Below are 23,048 nucleotides of genomic sequence, written 5' to 3' on the forward strand. Positions count from 1 at the left end.
ATAACTCGATTACTGGACTCGTAGGACTCGAGTTCCTCATTCTTTTTACCATTGACCAGCAGGGCCTGCGAGTTCTCCACCTCGGCGGCGGAATTGCGCACCACACAGGAGTAGTTGCCAGTGTGATCGCTGCCCAGATTCTCGATCACCAGGATGCTGTTGTACTGGTCCACCTGCTTCACGGACATGTGCTGTGTGGGATCGATGGGTCGGCCATCCTTGCGCCAGTTGATGGTCAGCGGGAGATCGCCCTTCACCACCGAGCAGGTGAGCGAGGCCCGATCGCCCATGTTCAGCTGCAGGATGTTGGTTTGGAAGGGACTGAGCTTCGGCGGCACTGCAAGGGATCAGCCAAGGATTGATGAGCCAAAAGCGAAGCGAAAGGACAGCACAGCGTGACCGGTGCAAAAAGGTTCCGATTTATGAAAATTTAATCAGCACAGCGCCTCATTAGGGCGCAGATTCATTAACATTAGCACTAATGAAAAAAAAACGGGGTGCCGTTCATCCTTGCTCTCCTTCAGCTTCCTTTTTTTCATACTTTTTGGTTTTTTTGTTTTCAATTTACCAACTTTTAAGCTTAGATTATTGCGCATATTTAATTAGAGCAGAAGCAAAAAGTACATGTACCCGACTGAAAGCCGAAACAAAACAAAATTAAGCAGAATCCAAAAAAAAAAAAATTAAAAAGGGGAAAAACAAATGCAAAAAGGTTGGCGAAAAGGAGCAACTTGAAGCGCCATAGGAAACTACTTAGTTTGCTGTTAATAATTAAAATGCAATTTTCACTTCGTTTCGTAGCCCGCTGCTTGATGTCATCGTTCGGGGAAAAAGAGCTGTGAAAGAAACCAACCTCGACCTCCTCTTGTTTATCTATTTCACTGTGTTTTCATGCTTTTTTTCTCCCTGGGTTTTCCCTGGGTTTTCTTTGGGTTTTTTAGTTTACTTTTTTTCTTTTTACTTTTCTTTGCACATACTAACCTATGACCGTCACCTCGCCACTCCGCCGGGCACTGTGACCCTGCTTGTTCCTCGCCCAGCACGTATAGACGCCGGAATCGGAGTTCTTCTGCACGGGACTGATGGTCAGCGAGCCGTCCGGCTGGACACGTTGACGTATGTCATCCGGCAGTTCGCGTCCACCACGCTCCCAGTGGATCTCCTCGATGGGATAGCCGGCCACCGGGCACTTCAGATTCAATGTCTCGCCGGAGACGGCAGTTACCTTCGGTATCAGTCGAATGTAGGGAAGACCTGTGATGGAATTGGGAAAAAAGCGCCAGTTGGTGAGTTAGATGTAGATGGGAATATGGAGCTTTTTTGGGGGAATGTAAATGCTTAACAGATTTGCGCGTACGTTGCTTTTTTAATAATGCAGTAAACAACGGCACATACAGTGGCAAAAAAAAGTGGCACCACAAAGAGCAGTTACACTGAGCAGAAATGTGAACAAAATTGAAACAGCTTCAAGTATCTTAAGAACTCATTATTGCTTGAAGTAAATTTAAGTTACTACATTTAAATATATTTGTTTGTAACGAATTAGGCTTAAGAACAACAGCTTTTGAGTGCCTACAAATGGTAACTCTTTTTTTCTGTGCAGACAACAGGAAGCGGAGCACAATGTAATATGCATATCCTGGCTGGTTTCGTCCTGTCTCCAGTGCCCCCCGCCAAAACACTTTTCGGGAACGTGGAAGGAAATAATGCAGCAACTGTCGCTCGGTGGAGGCCGCAGGAGCAGGAACAGCAGCCGCTGAAGGAGCAGCTCCACCAGCTGCCTGGTGGGCTGAGTTTTTCCTCCACTTTTTTTCTGCGGAATATGCATAATTCCCGAGCACGTCATACGTGGTCTCACAAAAACACACACACGGTGTGTGTGTGTGTGTGTGTTTTTCCGAAGCTGAGTGGATGGGGATTTTTGTAATCACCGCCATTACCAAGTCGCGCAATCAGCGACATCGCCGAGCTTTAAACTAAATGATGATGGTGGGTGTGGGATTCATTTGCTCCTTTTTTGCAGCTCCGCTGGCAAACAATGTTTGCAGGGTATGCGGAAATTGTCAAAGGAGTCGAAAGGACGAGAGGTATGAGCAGGTACTTCTGACATACTTTTTTGCATTCATTTGATTATCATAGCAAATCACTTGAGTCTTCAACTTTCGTCCAAGGCTAAGCCAACCCTAAGTTTATTTGATTTCGAGTGATAAATGTCGAACGTAGATAGCTGAATGCTTAGGGCTTTTCCCCTTGCTTTTCCCCATTTTCCCTTTTTTTTTTAGTTGAGACCAGCAGAGCATCGTTTAGTCGAGAAGGGATTTTTCGTGAATTTACTTGACTTTATTTTTCAACTTTTTCACTGCAAAACTTTGTAAACATGGCGCAGTTTTTGCCGCCGCTGTCGTTTTGTGTTTGCACTCCTGCTCCTCGTTCTTTCTCGCTGGCAACGCCATTTTGTTTGCCTGGCGACACAAAAATATTTGATTTCTTGCAAAAACAAGGCAGATGGTGCGCGTGCTGCTGGGAAATGCCACTGCCACTGGAAAATGGGTGGATTTTTGGGTGGATTTCCCTCGTCCTTCCCTCGGCAGGACTTTGTGTTGGGTTGGATGGTGGAAGGAAAGCACTGCAGTCAGCCGAGAGCCATGTTCAACAGAAGTGTGCGCCTCGAACAACACTTCACTGCTGCAAAGGCACAAAAGTAAACTTGCTGGAGGATGGGACATGGACCCAAAGGATCTGGCCGACAAACTAGGGGGATGTGTGGCAACAGTAAGAACATGGCAAACGTGTTGTAAAACAAAATCAAGCAAAAGTAGGCAAATGCCAAAAAGGAAGAGCACCCAGAGCCTCGAGCGCGGAGAACGTTTAAGTGCATATGTAAGTAGCCGGCCATATTTGTATCTGCACGGAGGGAAATGCTTCAGTTACTTATCTCGAATGGCCTTCTGAAAATATATAACTTTCACCAAGGGATGCTCAACTAGCTGCAGGAACTCATCAACTAGCAGTACCCCTAATTTAATAGTTACTCATATTGTATATTGTTATATTTGATCATGATATACCAGATATTGGGTGGCATGGTTTCAATTTCGCGGATCCTCTCATGCATTCTAAGCCACTTACTTAGCCATTAACTTTTTCCCATGTGCATCTGTGTGTTTGAGTGTTTGGGTGTGAGTAAGTGTGAATACCACGTACCATAAATATTCAAGCGCGCCGCATGCTGCACTCGTCCTGCGCGATTCTCCGCGTTGCAGGCGTACTCGCCACCATCCTCGACCATGACGTGGCTTATGTTAACATGACTAATTACATCGCCATGCACGGTGATGTATTGTCCGATCATAAATCTGAAATGGCAAAAAAGGGATGGTTTTGGATGAGAGCACAAAAAACACATTAATATTTGCTTGGTTGCGATTTTAGCGATGGTTGCACGCGGCGTATGCGCAATGTTCGGTTGTTTGGTTGTTTGCTGCTCTACAATTGTTTTCTTGTTTTCGAGCTGCCGCTGCATATTTAAGCGTGCACACACCACACACAACCAAACACACACATACACGAACGCACACTCATCAGCTAGGCACACTTCAAAAATGCAGCCTGACCCAAATCCCTTTTGACTGTAGGCTTCATTTTGTTTTTGTCGTATTTTTGCGTTTAGTTTTTTTCCTCTATTTTTTTTTAAACGTTAGTTTTTTTCCTATGCCACATTTAGTCGTAATGAAGGCTGTCAGTCGAGCTGTCGGGGCTTAGCATAGTTTCCATATTGCTGTCAATGTCATGTGCCACGCCCACGAATGCGAATACGACATCCACTTAATGCCAAGCCGTTACGCCAGGACTCAAATAATGAGGGGGAAAAAAAGGATTTTACGAGGCGCTCAAGTTGGCATTAAGTTCTGCGTTCTGCGTTTGGTCCTTTGGCTCTTGTCCTTTGTTTGCCACGCTTTCTTATTGGCACAGACGCATTAATTACAGGCAACATTGTTACGCATACGCCATGTGGCACTCACACAATCGGCTCTTACGGCATCTTGCAGCGCTGTGAATGTATGTGTATGTATGGCTGTAACTATAAGTGTATGTGTGTGTTTGAGGATATGCGAGGGGATTGCGTTCTAAGCCAGCACACCCGCCGGCTCATTAGTTTGTGGCCCGGCTCGGTGGCAACTTTTCAATTGGCATTACGGCCGCAGTTGGAAGTTGGAGCCAACGAGAGTTGTAGTTGTAGAAGTCGGAGAACAATAATGGCGGAGGCAAAGTAATTACAATTTTAATTAACTTTTGCAGCAGCCGCATCCTGTGGCTACTGGGGATTCAACTTCGTGGCTTGGGGGGCTTATGAATGCATAAGCCAGCCCGCGAGAAGCGCTGATTTCCCCCAAAGAAGGCGTGGCCAAGTCAAGCCGAAAAATCTTTATGGAGTGTGCCGAGGCCTGGAAAAACTGTGGCAACTGTAGTTAAATGAAAATGAAGCTGGCTGGCAAAAAAAAATATAACCAGTCGCATTCGGAAGGGAGACGACACTCAGTCGTTGGCTGCAGCACTTGTGAGCGGTGGCAACAATGGCGAGGACCAAATTGCAACAAAGTCGCACACATCCGCATTCGCATCCGTATCCCCATGTCCGCATCCACATCCGCACAACGCCGGCTTAAGCGGCATTGCAGAAGTTTAACGGTGTGTGTGTGTGTGTGTGTGTGCTCGCCAGTGTGTGTGGAGCGTAAAACGCTTTGGCTGCAACAATATAAACCTAATAGCCTGGCGCGGCTTTTGTGTGCTGTTTTAGCTGATTGCAGAGTGAGTGCCCGGCTCAGTGGGTGGCTTAATTCCGGGCAGCCAGCCGAAAAGGGGAAGCAGTGGTAAGAATTTCACTGGGTGCCACTTGCAGCTTGGCCCCTTCCACTCTTTCTCACTCTCTCACTCAAGTGGCAGAAGCGAAAAGTTTCGTGGCTTAAGCTTATGAAATATTATGAATTTCAATTTAGCCAAATCTAGTTTGCACTTGTATCGCAAGCAGGTTAGTTTGCAGGCACAATTGGATCTTATATAAATTTAGCTTTCAAAATATGAAGTTGGGAAAATTTTATAAGCAAGTAAGAATTTTTCAATTACAACTTGTGTGCTTTAAGTGTATATATGAGGGTTCACTGTAGTTCACATGGCTTTGTGGCGCTTGAAAAGGCGTTCCTCGTGCAACTTAAGCGTTTCCCCATTTAGGCCAAAATTACACATATTTCCATAACGCCTGCAGTTGTAGACAAACGCATCACGCACACACGCCTCCGTCGCCGTCTTAGCAGCTCCGCCGGAAAAGTAGGAAATCTGTAGGAAAACACCAAGGAAAAGCGCGGAGGAAAAGCTGGGGGGAAAGATGCCGGCTCAACAGCCTTAGCCCGAGTTGCTGGTACCGCCGCAGACAAACTTTTGAAAATGGCGTAAAATGAGCGTTTGAGTGTTGCGTTACCTCGTGCGCGCAATCATTTAATTTCCGCCTCGAGGCGTCTGCCCTCCATCCACTTTCCCCCCCCCCCCTCGCTTTTCCGACCATTTCCCAACACTTCCACCGACATGCCTGTTTGCCTGTCTGTCTGCCACTCCAACTTGTGTGTGTTTGTGTTTGTGTGTGTGTGTGAGTGTGGTGTGTGTGTTTGTGCGTCTGTGTATTAAATAAATACACTTACCAAGTTGATATACCTTTAAACCGAATAATGTAAACCACTTAAAACTCGGCAATAACAACGCAAACAGCAAGAGAATTTGCGCAGCATTTCAAAGGATCCTGCTGCTGCTGCTTCCTGCAAATTAGGTTGCCAGCGACGCCAGGATAACGCCTGCGGCTATTATGTGTCAAAATTGTGTTGCTCAGATAACTTTTAAATTAAGGCCATCGGCGTCTGCATGTCCGCACAAGTTTCCGAAAGCAAATTTTCACACCGACCACATAACACACAAATTTTTGTAATCAATTTTGCCTTGTGGTCAAGCCATCCTCCTCCTGCTCCTTCTTCCCCAAGCAAAGTGGGGAAGGACCAAGAGGAGCCAAGGACCAAGTGGATGACCACTTGAGCAAAGCAAATGCATGGCAATGTCCTCGACAGCTGCAAGTTGCAGCTTCAAGTGCTTTACATGCATAAAATATAGTCATATTTTCACGAACTTTTAAATGGTTTAAGTCTAATGGAGCCATATGTCTAAACGTTCATGTAAATGTATTTTATTAAGCTGCATTTTTCAGAACCTTTTACCCGAAAATACTATCCATAATTAGAACTCCTAAATAACAAAACTAAAAGGTATCCTAAAATCGAATCATTTTCTTGCAAAACCGAGCAGCCCATCAAGTTGATGGGATTCCGTCGCCTGCGTTCGACATATTGCTTAAGTTTTAATTAAAATATTGCACAGCTGGGCGACGCAGGACAACAATCAGGACACGGTTGCAAGAGTTTCCCCCTTTTTTTTTTTACATTTTACAGCTTTCCAGCAAGAGTAAAATTCGAAAAAGCGAGTGCAAATAAAACGCTGCTGATTTTCATGATGGTGCTGGTATTTTTTAATCAACAACAGAAGTCAACAGAAGTTTGACTTGCAAATCATTACAGACGTAACTCAAACAATTAGTGCCAGCTGCCAACGAACTGCAAATGAAGCAGGACTGCCACACAAAAAATAAAAATACAAAATAAAAGGAAGTGGGTTTTTTTTTGCCAGCAGGTAAGGGACTGAGATAAAAGCCAAATGAATGGCAACTGGCAATGTCGCCGACCGAATTGCCAATCAATCGATTCGCTGCTGCATTTTATTTGCTGGCAAACGGCGGTGGCAACCAACTATTTGTCAAGTCTGGGACTCGACTCGATTTGAAGCGATCGCTTCGATTTTATTCGGCCAATGCAAATGTCAATGTCATTAAAGAGATTCAATTCCGTTGGCAGCGGGCCAGCTTAAAAATGCAATTAAATGCGTAAGGTTTTGGTCGGCGACCGGGCTTAATTAACAAATAGAAAGGCAAAGTCGGCGGAACCTTGGACCAGACACAGCAAACACAGATACAGATACATGTACATAGACCTACACAGATTCAGATGCAGTACCAGATTCAGATACAGATACAGATACAGATACACTTACAGTCGCCGGAACAGGAGTGAATGAACGCTGGAGCAGACGAGGCCGACCCAAACCACCCACCTTTGTAGGCGCGGCAGTCGGCAGCCACTTTCTACGTGTATATCCGTATATGTGTATATGTTTTTCTATATATTCCGTGGGGCAATGTTTTTGAAAGGAAAGCGCAGGCAGCAAAAAAATAAAAAAAAAGAAAAGAGAAATGAAAAGAGAAAAAAGTTATGGAGGGAAAAGCAAAAGGCAAACACACACAACGAGTGCAATAAATGCAACCGCAGCCACAGTCGGCAGCCGCAGTTGAGATAAATTTTTGCTGGGCGCCCGCAGCGCCGCCTCTGCCATTGCCAAGCCCATCTCGAAACCCCCGTCCCCAACTTTCAGCCCCCTTAAAGCCCCATTCTATGGCTCCCTCTCACCCTCCCCTCTGCCCCCTTTCAACAAGTTCAATTACCTTCCGTTTGATGGCAGCGGAAATCCGTCCAGTGTCCATGAAATTTGCGGCGTAGGATTGCCGGCAGCGGAGCACTTGAGGCTCACAGCTGGTCCTGGCTGCAGGGTCTGCTCGATAAAGCTGTAGAGGAGCACGGGCGGCGCATCTGGGGAAGCGGAGGAAGGTGGTGGCAAGAGGTCACATTAATAATTTAACCATAAGCTGGCCGCATCCAAGTGGGATTAGGCGGTTCTAATACAGCAAGGATACCAAAGTGGGTAGGGAATCAGGGCTTACAATAAAAATAGTAATATTAATAGCATTTAAGATTTAACAACAAATCCTCACATCAATGTAAAATTAAGTTGTGGTTGAATTCTTCAAGTTTCTTTAGGTTTTAGATGGACACTTACCTCCAAGCTGCAGCTCGGCGGTGGCCTGGAACGTATCGCCCTCGGGACGTCGCACCACGCACTGGTACATGCCGCGGTTCTCGCGACTCACGCGTGGCACCACCAGCGTGTCCTCCACGCGGCCCGAGGAGGGCAGCTGGCGGCCGTCCTTGTACCACAGGATATTCTGCATGCCCACGGGGCTGCCGTTGCTGGTGACCAGGCACCGGAACTCCGCGGTGCCGCCCATATGAACGCTGAGTACGTTCGGTGAGATTTCCACTTGAATGGGCGTGGCCACCGTGAGCCGGAGCTCGGCACTAGCCTCGCCGCCCACATTGCCGGCCGTGCACTTGTAGACGCCGGAATCCTCGCCAGTCACGGCCTCAATGGCCAGAATGGGGCCGAGCAGTCGGACACGAGGACCACTTAGTACGGGCAGGGGTCCGGCTCCATTGTGGGTGAACCAGCTGCGTTGGGGGAAAGATTTATGTGGATCAGACTATTGTAAATCGACTCCATTAATCGCGATTTTCAATTGGTACATTTTAAAAAACCAAGCGAACGAACAGAACAGAAGCTGTGGTCATGGCAATCTATTCGGGGCAGTCGTTATAAATTGCATCTAAAAATTGCAAATAATATACAGAATACATTCGGCGAGAGACATTTGTTCCTAAAACTTTTTAAACCATTTAATGAAATTAAAGAAAAAGCTGCGCTTAAATTATTTCAATGCTAGAACTGAAAGATTCCAATTTCAGGTCACAAACATTTCTGCATAGTGCACTCTAGATTTATAATTGAAAATTTCGCTCTGTAATTTGAGCATAGAATGCTATTTCAGACAGACTGAAATTAATGGTCTTGAGCTTTTGGACAACTGCAGTCCATTTATCACAGACCATCTGGCTCCTCCGAATCTCCAAATCCAGCAATCTGATAGCTGCCAAAGTTTGTGAGAATATTGAAAGGGTATTTCAACTGAAACTATCTGACAGCGAAACAAAGTTCAAGGCCTGATGGACGGACTACCTTTGGCATTCTGTATCCTTTATCATTTCTCGCCCCATTCCCAGCTGTCTGTGTTGGTGGATAGCCTTTGTTTAATGTTGCATTAATCCTTTGCCTCGCTCATTATCCCTCTTCTCGAAGGACCTCGTCCCGCTCTGCCGCATTAATTATGAAATGGCTACAATATTTTCCCCTTGGCACAGCAATCTATCTATCTATATGCATATGTATGTAGGCAGCCCACCATGCCGACGCTTATAGATTCTTTTGTTTTCTGTCAACAGCCTGACATTGTGCCTGGTTTTACCACCTCCCCTAAACGTCATTGGATCCTACATTACTTGTCTGCTTATCAAAGCGTAATTATGCCCACATATACATGCATTCTCATCTCGATGTGGCTGCAGACATTTTTCCATCCCAACTACATTCACATCATTACCTAGGCCATTGTTGCCGAACAGGAGTGTATGTTACGTTACGCTGCATAGCGCATACGACCCATCGGCCGTCGAGAAAGTTAACTAACGCTTTTAGCTCACATCTCACATTTTCACATTTCAATTAGGGCCACACACATTAGCAACTCTTTAGTCACATTTTACAAAATAATATGCACGTCAGCTCACAGTCTCCGCATCTCTCGTATTCTGACCCCTGAAGCGGTTGTTTATTTATTTGGCTGGCAAACTAAATGCCCTGGCCGCACACTTTGGATGTATGTATGCGTTCCAATTAACTCGCACCACCATGGCATAACTGCTTTTGCACAGGGGAAAATGTAGCCTGATCATAGAAATATCAAAATCTGAAAGTTTGTAGTATACTAACTATGCTAAATTAGCTTTAAATTTGATTTAAATATCAGAGTAGTATAAGTATAACATTCATATACACTAATTATGCAAAGCTAGCTCCCATTTTGAGCCTGACATTTGATTTAAGTATCTGAGTGGTATAAGTATAACATTCATATATACTTTATCTAGAAACTCCCATTTAAACTTTATATTTGAAATGAAATATATAACAATTTAGATTTAACATAGCTTCCATCTACAGGAATGCAAAACTTTGGCTACTTCAAGGACACTCAGCTAAGATCCTTAGAGTTTTCCCCAGTGCTCTAGTAAGTGAGAGCCCAGCGTTATGGTGTTATAGTGTTTGTGCGGCCAGGACCTGTCAACGTCAAAAGTTTCGCCAGAAATGTGTGCTAAAGCTCTCAGCAAGCGAATGAGTGAGTGAGTGCGAGTGTGAGTGTGTGTTGAGGGAGGGAAGTAATTTGGGGAGTGGGAGCGAATGGCATCGATTGCGGCACCTATACACACCTGTATTCGGGCGAAGGACAGCCCTGAGCGACGCACAGGAGCACCGCGCCCTCGTCCTGCGACACCTGCACATGAGCCGTGTGCTCCACCACGCTGGGCGAAATGATGCCGCGATGCGCTGCGGCGAGAGATGATAGAGATGATGGAGATGATGATATATGTGGCACTGGTGTGGTTCTGGCATCGGGCTTTTTGTGCTTTGGCCCTCGGACCTCCGCCCTCAGCCTGTGCCTGTGCCTGGGCATGGATATACTCACAATTAATACGCAGTCGGGTGGGTGAACTGACGACCACCTGGCGGGTGAGACGGTGCATGCTGCGGCAGCGGAAGGACTGCGACTCATCGCTCTCCTGCAGATTGTGGATGAGCAGCTCGCCGGTGGGCAGCAAGTGGAATTTGCCATCTGGGACAAAAAGGAAATACAAGAAAAAGCTATGAGTACACTTCCCTGCGAAGAACTGCTGCCAGAACTCTGCTCAAAACCCCAGCAAGTATGCACTTGAAAGAAAAGGGGTAAAATTCCACTAAAAGTTAGAGCAAGTATTAAACAAAAAATATTTTCTCGAAGTCAAAACTTTGATATAAAAAAACTCTGCATTGGCATTCCTGCTGACAGGATTAATCAAGATGGATGCCTCCATTCTGTCGCATGGCTCTGATTCGAATCTTCTGCCAGACACTCTTGACCTTTCCGGATAGTTTACCTGCCACAAAAGCCGGAGGATTTTTGTAATAGAGTGGGACACGTTCTTTGTATTATAGACAACCGGGAATGCCAACTCTGTGTGGAGTGGGTTTTGGGGCAAGCCAAAGGCTCGTCTCAAATTGCTAAAGGACAATGTTAATTATGCACCAAAGGACCAAAAAGGAGACTGAAAACTGAGGGGGGCAGGTGCGGACGCAAATGGCAGTTAAGCAGGCAAACATGTGAGGCAAATACTGCAAGCAAACAATGCACTTTGTTGGCTTGTCGCCGGGACAAGGATGCAGATGCAGACTGAGCTGCCCTAAGTTGAGCTCAACTCTTTGCTACGTTTCCTTTCGGTTTCTGGCTGAAGGACGAGAGAGAAAGCCGCCGGTTAACTTACCGCCTTGCAACGAGGGATAGATGTAGATAGCGGGTTCATGAACCCACGAGACCACTCGTACCAATTCCTTGACGAACGTGGGCACCACGCAGCGCAGAATGGCGGTGCATCCCCGCGCGGCAGACAGCACCTCCACGTCCACCTTGTAGGCCTGGGCCACAACTGCAGAGGAGTGAATATATATAATAATATATATATATATATATATTATTAAATGCTGCCACGCCCAATACTCACCCGCCCTCACTTGCACGTCCCGCGAGACGATGCGACCCACCGAATTGCTGGCAATGCAGCGATAGATCGTGTTGTGCACATCCTGGTGGTAGGCGGCGGCGGCAAACGGCATCAGGACGAGCGTCCCATTCCGCAGGACACGACGCACCCCATGGATCTCGGTCACCGCCGAACCATCCGCGTGCACCCAGTCGACCGTCGGCTGCGGACTTCCGGAGGCCGAGCAGTCCAGCCAGCCGCCGGAGGAGTTCGAGAACTCCACCCGACCAGGTGGCTCCATCACGAATCCGGGACCGCGCAAGTGGGCTTCGAACGGTTCACTGCAGGTGGCATCTGGAAAGTAAAGAGCATAATTAGTAAATGTTAAATGGCAAATATTAGAAGCGCATTAAAAGCTTTAATCTAAATTTGTACTTTAAACTATAAAGAAAAGTGCATATCTTGATAGGAAGGACATTCTCTTAACCAGTTTTTTCGAAAATCCTTAGCTACAAAAAAAAATTATTTAGTAAAGAAGCTAAAAAATCTTTTAGCAAAATATAAATAAAGTTAAAGCGCTTGTAAAGAAAGCGAATTCCTAAAAATCCTTTAAGGATACATGAATTTAGCAATGGCTGCTCTAGATTTTCCTCCGAATAAATGCATTTATGTTCGTAAATATTTTACAACCCCATACATCATTTACAAGCCGCATAAAAATGCAGAAAAATGTTCCCCAATCAGGCATTAAAATTGTGAGCTGGCATAAACAAAAGCAATAATCCCAGAGAGAGATATCAAAAATTCATAAAGGGCCGCTGGCCTTCTTGGGTGCGCAAATCCCTTGAGACCTTTTTGCACTTTAATAAGCATTTTACATTTCACGTTTTTATATAATGCCCAGCCATTGTCGCATTCGAAGACCGTTCTCCTTACACCAGGAAGCTCCTTTCGCGAGCAAACAGATTTGGTCTTATCCCAAATTAGAATAACACTTTGGTCTTTAGCTCGGGCTGCTCTTCTGGAAGCCCCAATCCCAATGCTCCCAATGCCCCCCAGACCCAAATACATACATATACATATATGTATGCCGAGTGGCGGTGGGGGGGGGGGGTTCATATATATGTCTATATATCTGCATGTATATATTTCTCCAAATTGACATTTCGCTTCATATTCCACATGAATGCGCCTCGGCTGTCTGTCTGCCACCGAAGCGGGCATCTTTCCCTGCGGCGCTGTGCAAATCCTTGCAACTCGTTCAATCTATCCAGCATTCGTCCTGCCCAGGACTTCAGGACTCCAGGACTCCATCCCGATCCTCCCTCGCACCGCCCCGCACCTTCCCTAGAAGTCATTGTGTCTGCAATTAGAGTTGTTTTTGTTGGTTTTGTTTTTCCCCCATTTATTCCCCCTTCTATTTCTTTCTTTCATTTTTTTTTTTTTTTTTGCCTTTCTGTGTTTTGTTCTTTTTGGCTTTGTACGCTTTTTGTTGTGCCTGGCCAGGCGCTTTTTGTTTTACGCTCGACAGCATGGATTTTTATGTAACTGCTTTCTGGTTTCGCCTCCTCCGTCTGTCGCATCGCCTCCGTCGCCGAGATGGTTCCATTTCGCTTTCCCCGCTGATTTCATGGCTTTCCATTGCTTCTCCAGCGGCACGGATCACACGCAAAAAAAATAACTACTCTAGCTTTATCAAAATATCTGGCAAAGTATCATTACCAAATTATATATAGCATATCAGATATATGCAATAATCAATCATGTTTGCAAATCACTGATTTTATGCCTTAAGTTACTGTTTCATTCGATTGAAATATTTATTTCAAATTATGTCAAAAATCCTGTCTGCAATGATTGATTGAAATCAGAAAATCAATTTATTTTTCTCTGTGCAATCATTGCTCCTGGACCAGGATGCGGATAAGGACGAGGCCTCTGCCAGGCCATAAAATTATTGCAAGTATGTCTTGAGGATGCTTGGCACTCGTTTCTCATTTTTTCAGCTTTTCGCTTGGAAAGGGTATGTTTTACGAGTTTTGTGCCTTTGAGCAGGATCCCATGTGTGTAAGGATGTGTGCCCATGTGTGTATATGTATGTGTGGCTTGGTGCATGTGCGTCGAGTTGTGTGTACATCCACTTGTAGGGGTTTTATTCTTTCCTGCGAAAACAAAAAGTTCACCCTCTCCGTGTTCCTGTGCGTGTGCTCTTTCCTGAACGTCCTGCACAGAGAACTGCAAGAGTGGCATTTTTTGCCACCCTGATCACACTCAACAATTTTGAGTGCGGGTGCCACTCACACCGGTTTTCGTGGGTACATACAAACACCCGCTCAAAATATTCGGGTGTCTGCAAACACCCTGGTGCCTGCGCACCCGAATCAATGCGGCACCCTACGTCGCGGGTACCGATCACACTTGCCACTCATAACGAAGGGTAGAGAAGGCAAACATGCAGAAAAAGGCAAGTGCCTTTTTCTCGGAAACACCCGGGTGTCTGGCAAAACACCCGGGTGTTTTGGTAAACACCCGGGTGTTTTGGTGAACACCCGGGTGTCTGGTATACATTCGAGTGCCTGTGGTAGGTAACATATGAAAAAGAAAAGTACAGTAAGTACTGAAAAACGAAATATATTACGCCCAAAATCTGTAGATTTATGCATTCTTTTTACAGAAATTTCACCAACACGAAATAGACATTTCTTTTTTATATCTTATATTACTTGCTTTGTTAAAATTTTTAATATTTAATTCCCATATTTAATTTTGTATGTATAATTTTTCTTTTTAAAGTGATAAAAAAAAGCAATAGAAATAGAATTGTCTTAATTAAGTACTAATATTATTTAATAATATATATAATATATTATAATATATATATTATATTATTTAATAATAACATAAGTTTGTTTTCTGTTAAGACATTAGATACATCAAAACGCAAAAACATGTGCACGACCTTTTCCTTGGGTATTTCCATTCACCCTAAATTTTTTGGACCGTGTCTCGCTTCCACCCATACAATTTTTATGCATACAGAAAAGTACCTGCGGCCGATCCTTGCTTGCGCGTCACCCACCCTAAACTTCTTTGCACAGCAGACACCCGGGTGTTTTTGTGCAAGTACAAAAAACACCCTGGTGGCAAAACACCCGGGTGTTTGTCATTGCTAAATTTAGGGTGTCTCCAAACACCCGGGTGCGGAGACTCCCGGTGTTTAGCGGGTACACTTAGGGTGCCGGTGGCTTGCTGCAGTTCTCTGGTCCTGCATGTTATGTGCATATGTGTGGGTGAGCTTCATTCCGACTCGAACTCTTGTTTTTCTTGCCTGCCGGCCTATTCCAATGCTCCAATGGCAATATCAAAAAACAACACAAAAAATTACTCCATTTTATGCATTGCGCCAAGGTATTACGTTCAGGCTTAAGAAACTTAAGACTTTGACCAAATTGTCAAAGAAAAGCTTTTAAAAATTCAACGATCAACATCGCTTACTAAAAATGTTAATATTTAAACTTAAAATTATTTCAAATATTTATTATAGTCAAGACTACACTTCTCATTTATTTTATATGTGCCAGGTTACTAGCAAATTTTTGGTTATCCACACAAAATGCAAATATGGTAATTTGCCAATGCTATTATCTTCACATTTACATAGACGAGAACAATTCCATCACCTTTGTGTTTTCACAATCGAGTGTTTCCCAATCAAATTCGGACAGGATTTTTTGGTCAATGAAAAAGCGCATTTGAGCTGTCTACATATTCCACAAATTTCTTTCCCAAATTGTTTTCCCAGCTTGGTTTTCTGCAACACCTGCAGCAGTCCTGGCGCACATTCAGTCTCTACATACAACTGCATGTGCAACTGGCCCCCGGGCCCCGCCCACTTTTCCCAGTACCGCCTACGCCCACCTCCGCCCCCACCCTGCTCCTCATTCCCCCGAAAAAAACCCTTTTTTCCTTTGGCTCGCATTTCCGCTCGTTTTGTGTCGTACATTTCACTCCGTTCACTCCGAATGTGTTTCCCATCCACTTGTGCGAGTCTTGAGGGGTTACTTTGCCAAGCTTCTCAGACATTATTTTCCCTGTGTGTCTGTGTGTGTTTTTTTACGTTTTACTCATTTTTTTGCCTGCTCCTCGAAACACATATATATATATACATTTTTTTCTGTTTGGATTATGCCCTTTTGGCACTTTTCGAAATTATTTCGTTGCCTCCAGGCGGGCGGCATGTGATGCATGTTCTGTGGCTGCAATGTGTCTGCACTCGGCTGGCAATGCAGTGGTAATATTTCTAATGGGCCTCGATTCTACGGACTGCCCAAGTCACCCATTAAAGCCACAAAAAAAAAAAAATAGAGTATATATATATAGCAGACTTTAAGACCACAGAAATTCTTGTGGCTCCGAGGGAAATGGGCGACGAACCTTGTAAGCAATCAGCTCGAAAAGCACAGGAAATTCAATTTTTATGCGCAAGAAACAAGCGGCAGGAAGGCGTGACCCAAAACACCCAAAGATATCGGACTCAATATTGCTTGGCCAAAAAGGAAAAATAGAAAAAAGAAGGTAAAAGGAAAACTTGAAAGAAGTTAAAACGTTTACAGACCAACGCGCCGCCCAACAACAACACGGCCACGAACCGAATAATAATTGTAAATAACTTGATTTTCCTGCTGCCTTGGCCGGAGTCCTAGTCCCAGTTACGATGTGCTCCACTTGGCCCAAAGTGCACGGAGGATTCGGGTGGCATGGGGGCCAGGACGATTCTAATAAGACGCTCAACGTCTTTTGTTGGCCGAATTGTTTTGCAAGCGAGTGCAAAAAATAAAATGGAATACATTGGGAAGTTGAGATTGAATTTTGGAAAATCTAGCGGTTCACTCGGAACATTGTTACTGAAAGCATAAAGTGTTTGTTCTTCAAATGAAGTTTGCGATATAGCGTAAGAATAAAAAGCTGAATATAATTTAATATATCCGAACATGTTTAAAAATCAACAAATCAGTATCTTGCACAGTTTTATAAAAACTTAGATTTAACGAAGGCTTTGGGATTTCTATAAAAAACTGTTTTAATTTTTAGCAAAAATCAATAGAAACTCATTTAAACAATTAATCACCCTAAGCAATTTTGTGTAGAACACCTTTGATGTAAATTCTTGCAAGCTTGCTATAATCATATTTTAACTCAAGACTAAATGTTCATTTATAAAAGCTCCAAAGTGAAAACTTCCATAGAAGTACCCAAGTTCAGCAAACTTCTAATGTTGTACCTTAAATCATTAATATTGCCAGCAACAGAAACTAAGGTTTTTAAATCCAGCCGCATTTTCGAAGTTAGTCTGCCATCTGGTGAACATTTAATTTAAACTTTATCCCTTGCACTTCATTAATCCTACAACAAATTAAAGCGTTTGTCATAAACGGTTTAAAACATAATCAATCATAGTGTGCTGCTGGAAAACTTTGGCTTTGGCCATAATTTTTCATAATTTTCCCATCACAAACTCGAACCTTTTTTCCCCCAGCTCAAATCTAATCGGATTTTCGGCATTGTTGTTGTCGTTGCTGGTGATTTTATATAACGTATTATATTTTATGATTATCTGCATCGAAATGGAGTAACAACACCGAAAAATGTGAGCCATTTCTCACAACGCCAGAGCAAAAAAAAAAAGTGTGTGTACGCTTAGACGTTGAGCAACAATTTCATTTGCATATTTATACCCGTTACTCGTAGAGTAAAAGGGTATACTAGATTCGTTGAAAAGTATGTAACAGGCAGAAGGAAGCGTTTCCGACCATATAAAGTATATATATTCTTGATCAGGATCAATAGTCGAGTCGATCTGGCCATGTCCGTCTGTCCGTCCGTCTGTCTGTCCGTCTGTCCGTCTGTCCGTCTGTCTGTCTGTCCGTCCGTATGAACGCTGAGATCTCAGGAACTACAAAAGCTAGAAAGTTTAGATTGGGCATACAGACTCCAGAGACATAGACGCAGCGCAAGTTTGTCGATTCATGTTGCCACGCCCACTCTAACGCCCACAAACCGCCCAATACTGCCACGCCCACACTTTTGAAAAATGTTTTGATATTTTTTCATTTTTGTATTGGTCTTGTAAATTTCTATCAATTTGCCAAAAACCGTTTTGCCACGCCCACTCTAACGCCCACAAACCGCCCAAAGCTGCCACGCCCACACTTTTGAAAAATGTTTAGATATTTTTTCATTTTTGTATTAGTCGTCTAAATTTCTATCGATTTGCCAAAAAACTTTTTGCCACGCCCACTCTAACGCCCACAAACCTGCACTTCTACTAGCTGAGTAACGGGTATCAGATAGTCGGGGAACTCGACTATAGCGTTCTCTCTTGTTTTCATTTGCTCTCGGCTCCATCGAGGGTGCGAATATATACGTTTGTGGATGAGCATGAAACATGAAATATCCGTGCGGCATTTCGATATTTTTTATACCCGTTACTCGTAGAGTAAAAGGGTATACTAGATTCGTTGAAAAGTATGTAACAGGCAGAAGTAAGCGTTTCCGATCATATAAAGTATATATATTTTTGATCAGGATCAATAGCCGAGTCGATCTGGCCATGTCCGTCTGTCCGTCCGTCTGTCCGTCCGTCTGTCCGTCTGTCCGTCTGTCCGTCCGTATGAACGTCCAGATCTCAGGAACTACAAAAGCTAGAAAGTTGATATTAAGCATACAGACTCCAGAGACATAGAAGCAGCGCAAGTTTGTCGATTCATGTTGCCACGCCCACTCTAACGCCCACAAACCGCCCAAAACTGCCACGCCCACACTTTTGAAAAATGTTTTGATATTTTTTCATTTTTATATTGGTCTTGTAATTTTCTATCGATTTGCCAAAAAACTTTCTGCCACGCCCACTCTAACGCCCTCAAACCGGCCAAAGCTGCTACGCCCACACTTTTGAAAAATGTTTTGATATTTTTTCATTTTTGTATTGGTCTTGTAAATTTCTATCGATTTGCCAAAAAACTTTCTGCCACGCCCACTATAACGCCTACAAACCGCCCAAAACTGCCACGCCCACACTTTTGAAAAATGTTTTGATATTTTTTCATTTTTGTATTGGTCTTGTAAATTTCTATCGATTTGCCAAAAAACTTTCTGCCACGCCCACTATAACGCCTACAAACCGCCAAAAATTGTGTTTAAGACTCTCCTTCTCCCTTCCACTAGCTGAGTAACGGGTATCAGATAGTCGGGGAACTCGACTATAGCGTTCTCTCTTGTTTTTTAATATTTTTTCTGTTTTGGTTGGCGAATAGACATGTAAGCCAGTCACCATTGAATGCCGGAGCTGGGCAATGAAAACTGGAAAATATCAAATTTCCAAAAGAGGTTTTCGCCTCGCACACATTGCTCCTCGGATATGAAAAGGTCGGTGGGTCGATCGAGTGTTCTGCTTCTGACACATTTCATTAGCCTGTCTCGCACACACATTCATATACACTAAGAGAAAATACCCGAAAGATTATAAGCTAGGGGAAAAACTGTTTAAAAAGCCATTATTTTAGGTAACTTTTGATTGTTCGTCTTATGTTGTAGTATAGTATTTTGTTTCGTTGTTCATCTTATATTGTAGTATAGTATTTTGTTTAATTGTTCATCTTTTATTGTAGTATAGTATTGTGTTGCCTAGTTTCCACCAGTAATTTCATTTGGAAAAGCTTTCTTTTTCTTTAGCATTTATTCTCTCTGTGTATGCACACATATAATGAGTAGATGGGATAGTCGTTTGTGTGGCATAAATTGACGCCTGGTTTTTATCATAAGGCAATTTCATATTATGTTGGGGCATTTCGGCTTTAGTTTTTCTGCCAATTTTATGGTCTCCGTTTCTGGTCCCGTTTCTGGTCCTGTTTCTGGTGCTAGCTGCTCCATAAAGAGACTTAGTTCTCTCGTATATAAGACATAAATTATGGCACCTCCTCACTCGCATGAATCACCATAAATTCAGGTCTCTCTGCGACACAGAAGATTTGCCTTTGAACGATAATAAGCTGAGTAATTGCCTTGACTGAAGATAATTCTTTGCCGACTTTTTTTTTCGCCTTGCTCCTTAAGCCGCCAAGAATATCCCGCAAAAGCCCCCAAAATCCTTTTGTTTTACTCGCAAGACTTAATAATAAGTTCCGTTTCGGAGGCGTAAACCGGGATGCAAAAAAAAAAGCGGAAAAGCGGAAAAATAACACGCCGACAGCTGTTGGGGCTTATGGTTGGAAAATCGCACGCACAGTGCCGGTGGAAAAACAGAAAAGCACTAAGCATAGCAATACTTTGCGGCGCGTGCCGAGCGACTTAGGGAAAACCCAAGGAGAGGCGCCCAAAATGCCGGCAGGCCGGCTTAAGAGTTTTCCCGGAGAAAAGTTGATGGTGGCACCTACCCAGATTGAGCAGCAGGAGAATCACATAGAAGCGGCTACTAATCCACATGTTTACCGGCTTCTGTTTTGATTCTGATTTGAATTTAGATTAAGATTTTTGTTATTTTTTCTTTGTTGTATTTTTGATTTGCTGGGTTTTTTTTAGCTGAGCTTTTTTGTTATCAGGAATTTCCGTGTGGGCAGTGACCTGTACAATTTTGATTTGGCTTGCGCTTTTGAGCGGTTTTACATTTCAGACACTTGACTCCTCCTCTCACATACTTTTGGCACTTTTGTATCTTTTTCGGATTCTTTCTTTTCACTTTGGTGATTTGGTGTTTGGATGTTAAGATGTTTGGATGATTTTGGTGTTATGTTATGTTTTGGGGGGACTGCATGGCCCGGTGCCGGCACACTTATGCTACTCGATTAACTAGGCACTCGCCCGCCAGGACAACCGACTGCCAGCAAGGACTCGACTTGACTGCGCGCCGCCGGAACCGAACTGTTGGCCAAGTTAGGAGCTCTTACACCAAAAAGTAGGGGCACTTTCACACACTCGACGGCTCTCTTCCGGACTTTCTCTCTCTCTCTCTCTCTCTTCGGCGAGAATTCACCACACGCACTCACTTTCGGCACTCAGTCCCGATGCATTTTCAATCCAACTTCCGTCGTCCACCAGAGCCGTGCGTATCCTTCGAGCCTCGAACAGCAACTGCCGGATGCGGCGACCATCACGGCTCTTTGGTGGCTCTGTCTCGTGCCTCCCAGTGGTGCAGTTGGCAGCACCGCCGATGGCTGCTCTCCGCGCATGCGCACCACCATTTGTTGTCTGTGGTTAGGCACGACCTTTTTGGAGCGCCTTCGAAACAGCTGTGTTTACACTGGACCATTTGGGTGGTGTGGCTACACGGGGAAATGGGCAGATGAATGGGTGGTTGGTTGGTTGGGTGGTTGGGTGGTTGGACATTTGGGCAGTTGGATGGTGGTGCGGCCACATGCGTGAGTGCGCCTAGCTGAATGTTTCAATTATTTCAGCCAGCTCCATCTTCCCGTGGCATAGATTAGGCATCATGAACTCTGCGCTCGGCTGATGACTCTCTCGAAATCGAATGGGAATGGGTTAACAAACTCATTTACTTTCAATTAATAGAGCAGCCCATAAATTGGCTGTCAATTAATAACGCAATTCGTTAGGTTCAACATCGACTTGGCTGGCTAGCATAATTTACTTGGCATTATGCATAGCAATTTTACACTTCAGTCCCTTCCTGCCACCGCATAAATGTTGTCTATTTTTTGGCCATTTCTGCTAATGAGCATCAGGGGAAATTATGGCCAACAGGACTGGGTCTTTACTCGTTCCAGGAAAAAAGTGCCAGCACAACAACGCATTCAGCCAGCTGCCAAGATTCATTATGTTAAGCAGCAAAATGTGCTATTTCAAGTTTTTAACACTCAGAGAAATACATAAGGGAAAGATATGGTTACAAGGGTATAAAGGATGTGTTATATTTCCTTTTCATTTTTTAAATCATGGTAAAATTTTGAGGTATGGCAGATACATTTTTTGTAAGTGAACAATATTTTCTATTATTTCTTTCACCTCAATCAGTTTTCAGTGCACTGTATTATTTGTGTACATTTGGCGCTGGCCAATTTCTTGTTTTTGGAACGCGTGAGCGCGTAAAAAGCGGCAAAGGGGCTTTTGAATCTGGTTTTGGCCCACATTAGGCGTGCCAAGGACAGTGGATGCCGCAGCCGTAGCCGCAACAAAGGCAGCAACAATAAAACATAAGCCCAAAAACGAAACGTGTTTGCTTGCCAAATTTATTTTGGAGCCGTTAGCATTTCCCACGGCAACACCGAATGCCAAACAACAAACAGTCAGGCAGCAAACAACAGACAACAAGCAACAGTAACCATATTCATGAGTCCTGTATGCCATCCAGCCTGTGACACTGTGTGTGTGTGTGTGTGTGTGTGAGTGTTTGTGCCAGCGAGTGTGACTTGCATTTGTGAGCGTGACGGTGTCCGTGGTGGTAATGGCCATGGTAATGTTGTTGGTGTTGGTGTTCGTGCTTGTGTTGGTGTTGGTGTTGGTGTTGGTGTTGGTATTGGTACTGGTGTCGCTGCTAATGACAACGGGACCGCGTTGCGCATCAACGAACGACACCAAAAAGTCATTGACTCATTGAGTTTGGTCCCGGTGAGCTTTTGTGCATGTATGTGTGCTATCGGAAGTTGCAAGGCAGACCCGTTGCATACCCTTTCTGTGGGTTTCACAACTCTTCAAGGGACTTTGGAATTAGGACTAAATATACACTGAGTGGATAATTATTAATTAGACAAATGATTCAGGATAACTAAACTATTTATAGGAAACTAAAAAATCTGTTAACTTTAAGAATGACATTTATATCCATAACCTTTTTTATTAATAAATAAATTGTTGTAAATTATGAAGGGTATATACATTTTCGTTCTTAAGGTAGCCACTTCTTTCAACCTTCCGTTTTCCGTCACACTCTTTGGCTCAAGCAGCGTTATCGTGTTTGTTTGTTGGTTGCCTGGTTGGCTGGCTGACAAACTGACAAACTGACAAACTGACAAACTAACAAACTGGCAAACTAACAAAATGCCAAACTGACTGACTGCCAATGCGTGTCTGCACACGTTGGCAGCTTTAACCGGAGTAAATGCAGTCACCGGGCAGCAAAAACAACAGCGCTCCGTTATGGCCACTGTTTCATTTTGGCCCAATCGCTCCACTCGCCCCACTCTGTCATCATTACAGTTGGGTCAGGTGGGGCGGCTTGTGTTGCTGGATTGGTGGGCTGGGTACATGGGTGGGTCAGTGGACTGATGGGTTGGTAGGCCCGCCAGGTGCCGTGCTCTTCTGCATTTGTGCCAACAGGGCTACAGGCAAAAAGGGACCACCCAGCGGGACTATAAATTTTGGGGGCAGAAAAGTAACTTTCGAGACTGCGCTCCTTTAAAATTCTAGTCTATTCAGTTCAGTTGGTCA

The 23,048-nt window shown here is 44.1% G+C and overlaps 1 protein-coding gene across 13 annotated transcripts in view; it reads right to left on the reverse strand.

The window, feature by feature from the left end:
* LOC120447995 (Down syndrome cell adhesion molecule-like protein Dscam2) overlaps positions 1-20,710 on the reverse strand; it is a 31,029-nt gene extending 10,319 nt beyond the window's left edge. For 7 of the 13 annotated variants that reach the window (XM_039629699.2, XM_039629695.2, XM_039629697.2 and 4 more), the window contains exons 1-9: positions 20,042-20,710; positions 11,631-11,963; positions 11,394-11,555; positions 10,562-10,708; positions 10,305-10,422; positions 7,984-8,432; positions 7,592-7,736; positions 3,205-3,356; positions 982-1,254 (exon numbers count right to left, since the gene is read on the reverse strand). In XM_039629699.2, coding sequence (XP_039485633.1) covers positions 982-1,254; positions 3,205-3,356; positions 7,592-7,736; positions 7,984-8,432; positions 10,305-10,422; positions 10,562-10,708; positions 11,394-11,555; positions 11,631-11,963; positions 20,042-20,090 — 1,828 coding nt within the window. In that variant the 5' untranslated portion in view covers positions 20,091-20,710. Of the gene's footprint in view, positions 1-49; positions 933-981; positions 1,255-3,204; positions 3,357-7,591; positions 7,737-7,983; positions 8,433-10,304; positions 10,423-10,561; positions 10,709-11,393; positions 11,556-11,630; positions 11,964-20,041 lie in introns of those variants that run through there. The other 6 variants (XM_039629694.2, XM_039629696.2, XM_039629692.2 and 3 more) reach the window with 2 other exon arrangements.
* Positions 20,711-23,048: the final 2,338 nt, after the last annotated feature.

This window comes from Drosophila santomea, chromosome 3L (assembly GCF_016746245.2).
Source record: "Drosophila santomea strain STO CAGO 1482 chromosome 3L, Prin_Dsan_1.1, whole genome shotgun sequence".
NCBI lineage: Eukaryota > Metazoa > Arthropoda > Insecta > Diptera > Drosophilidae > Drosophila > Drosophila santomea.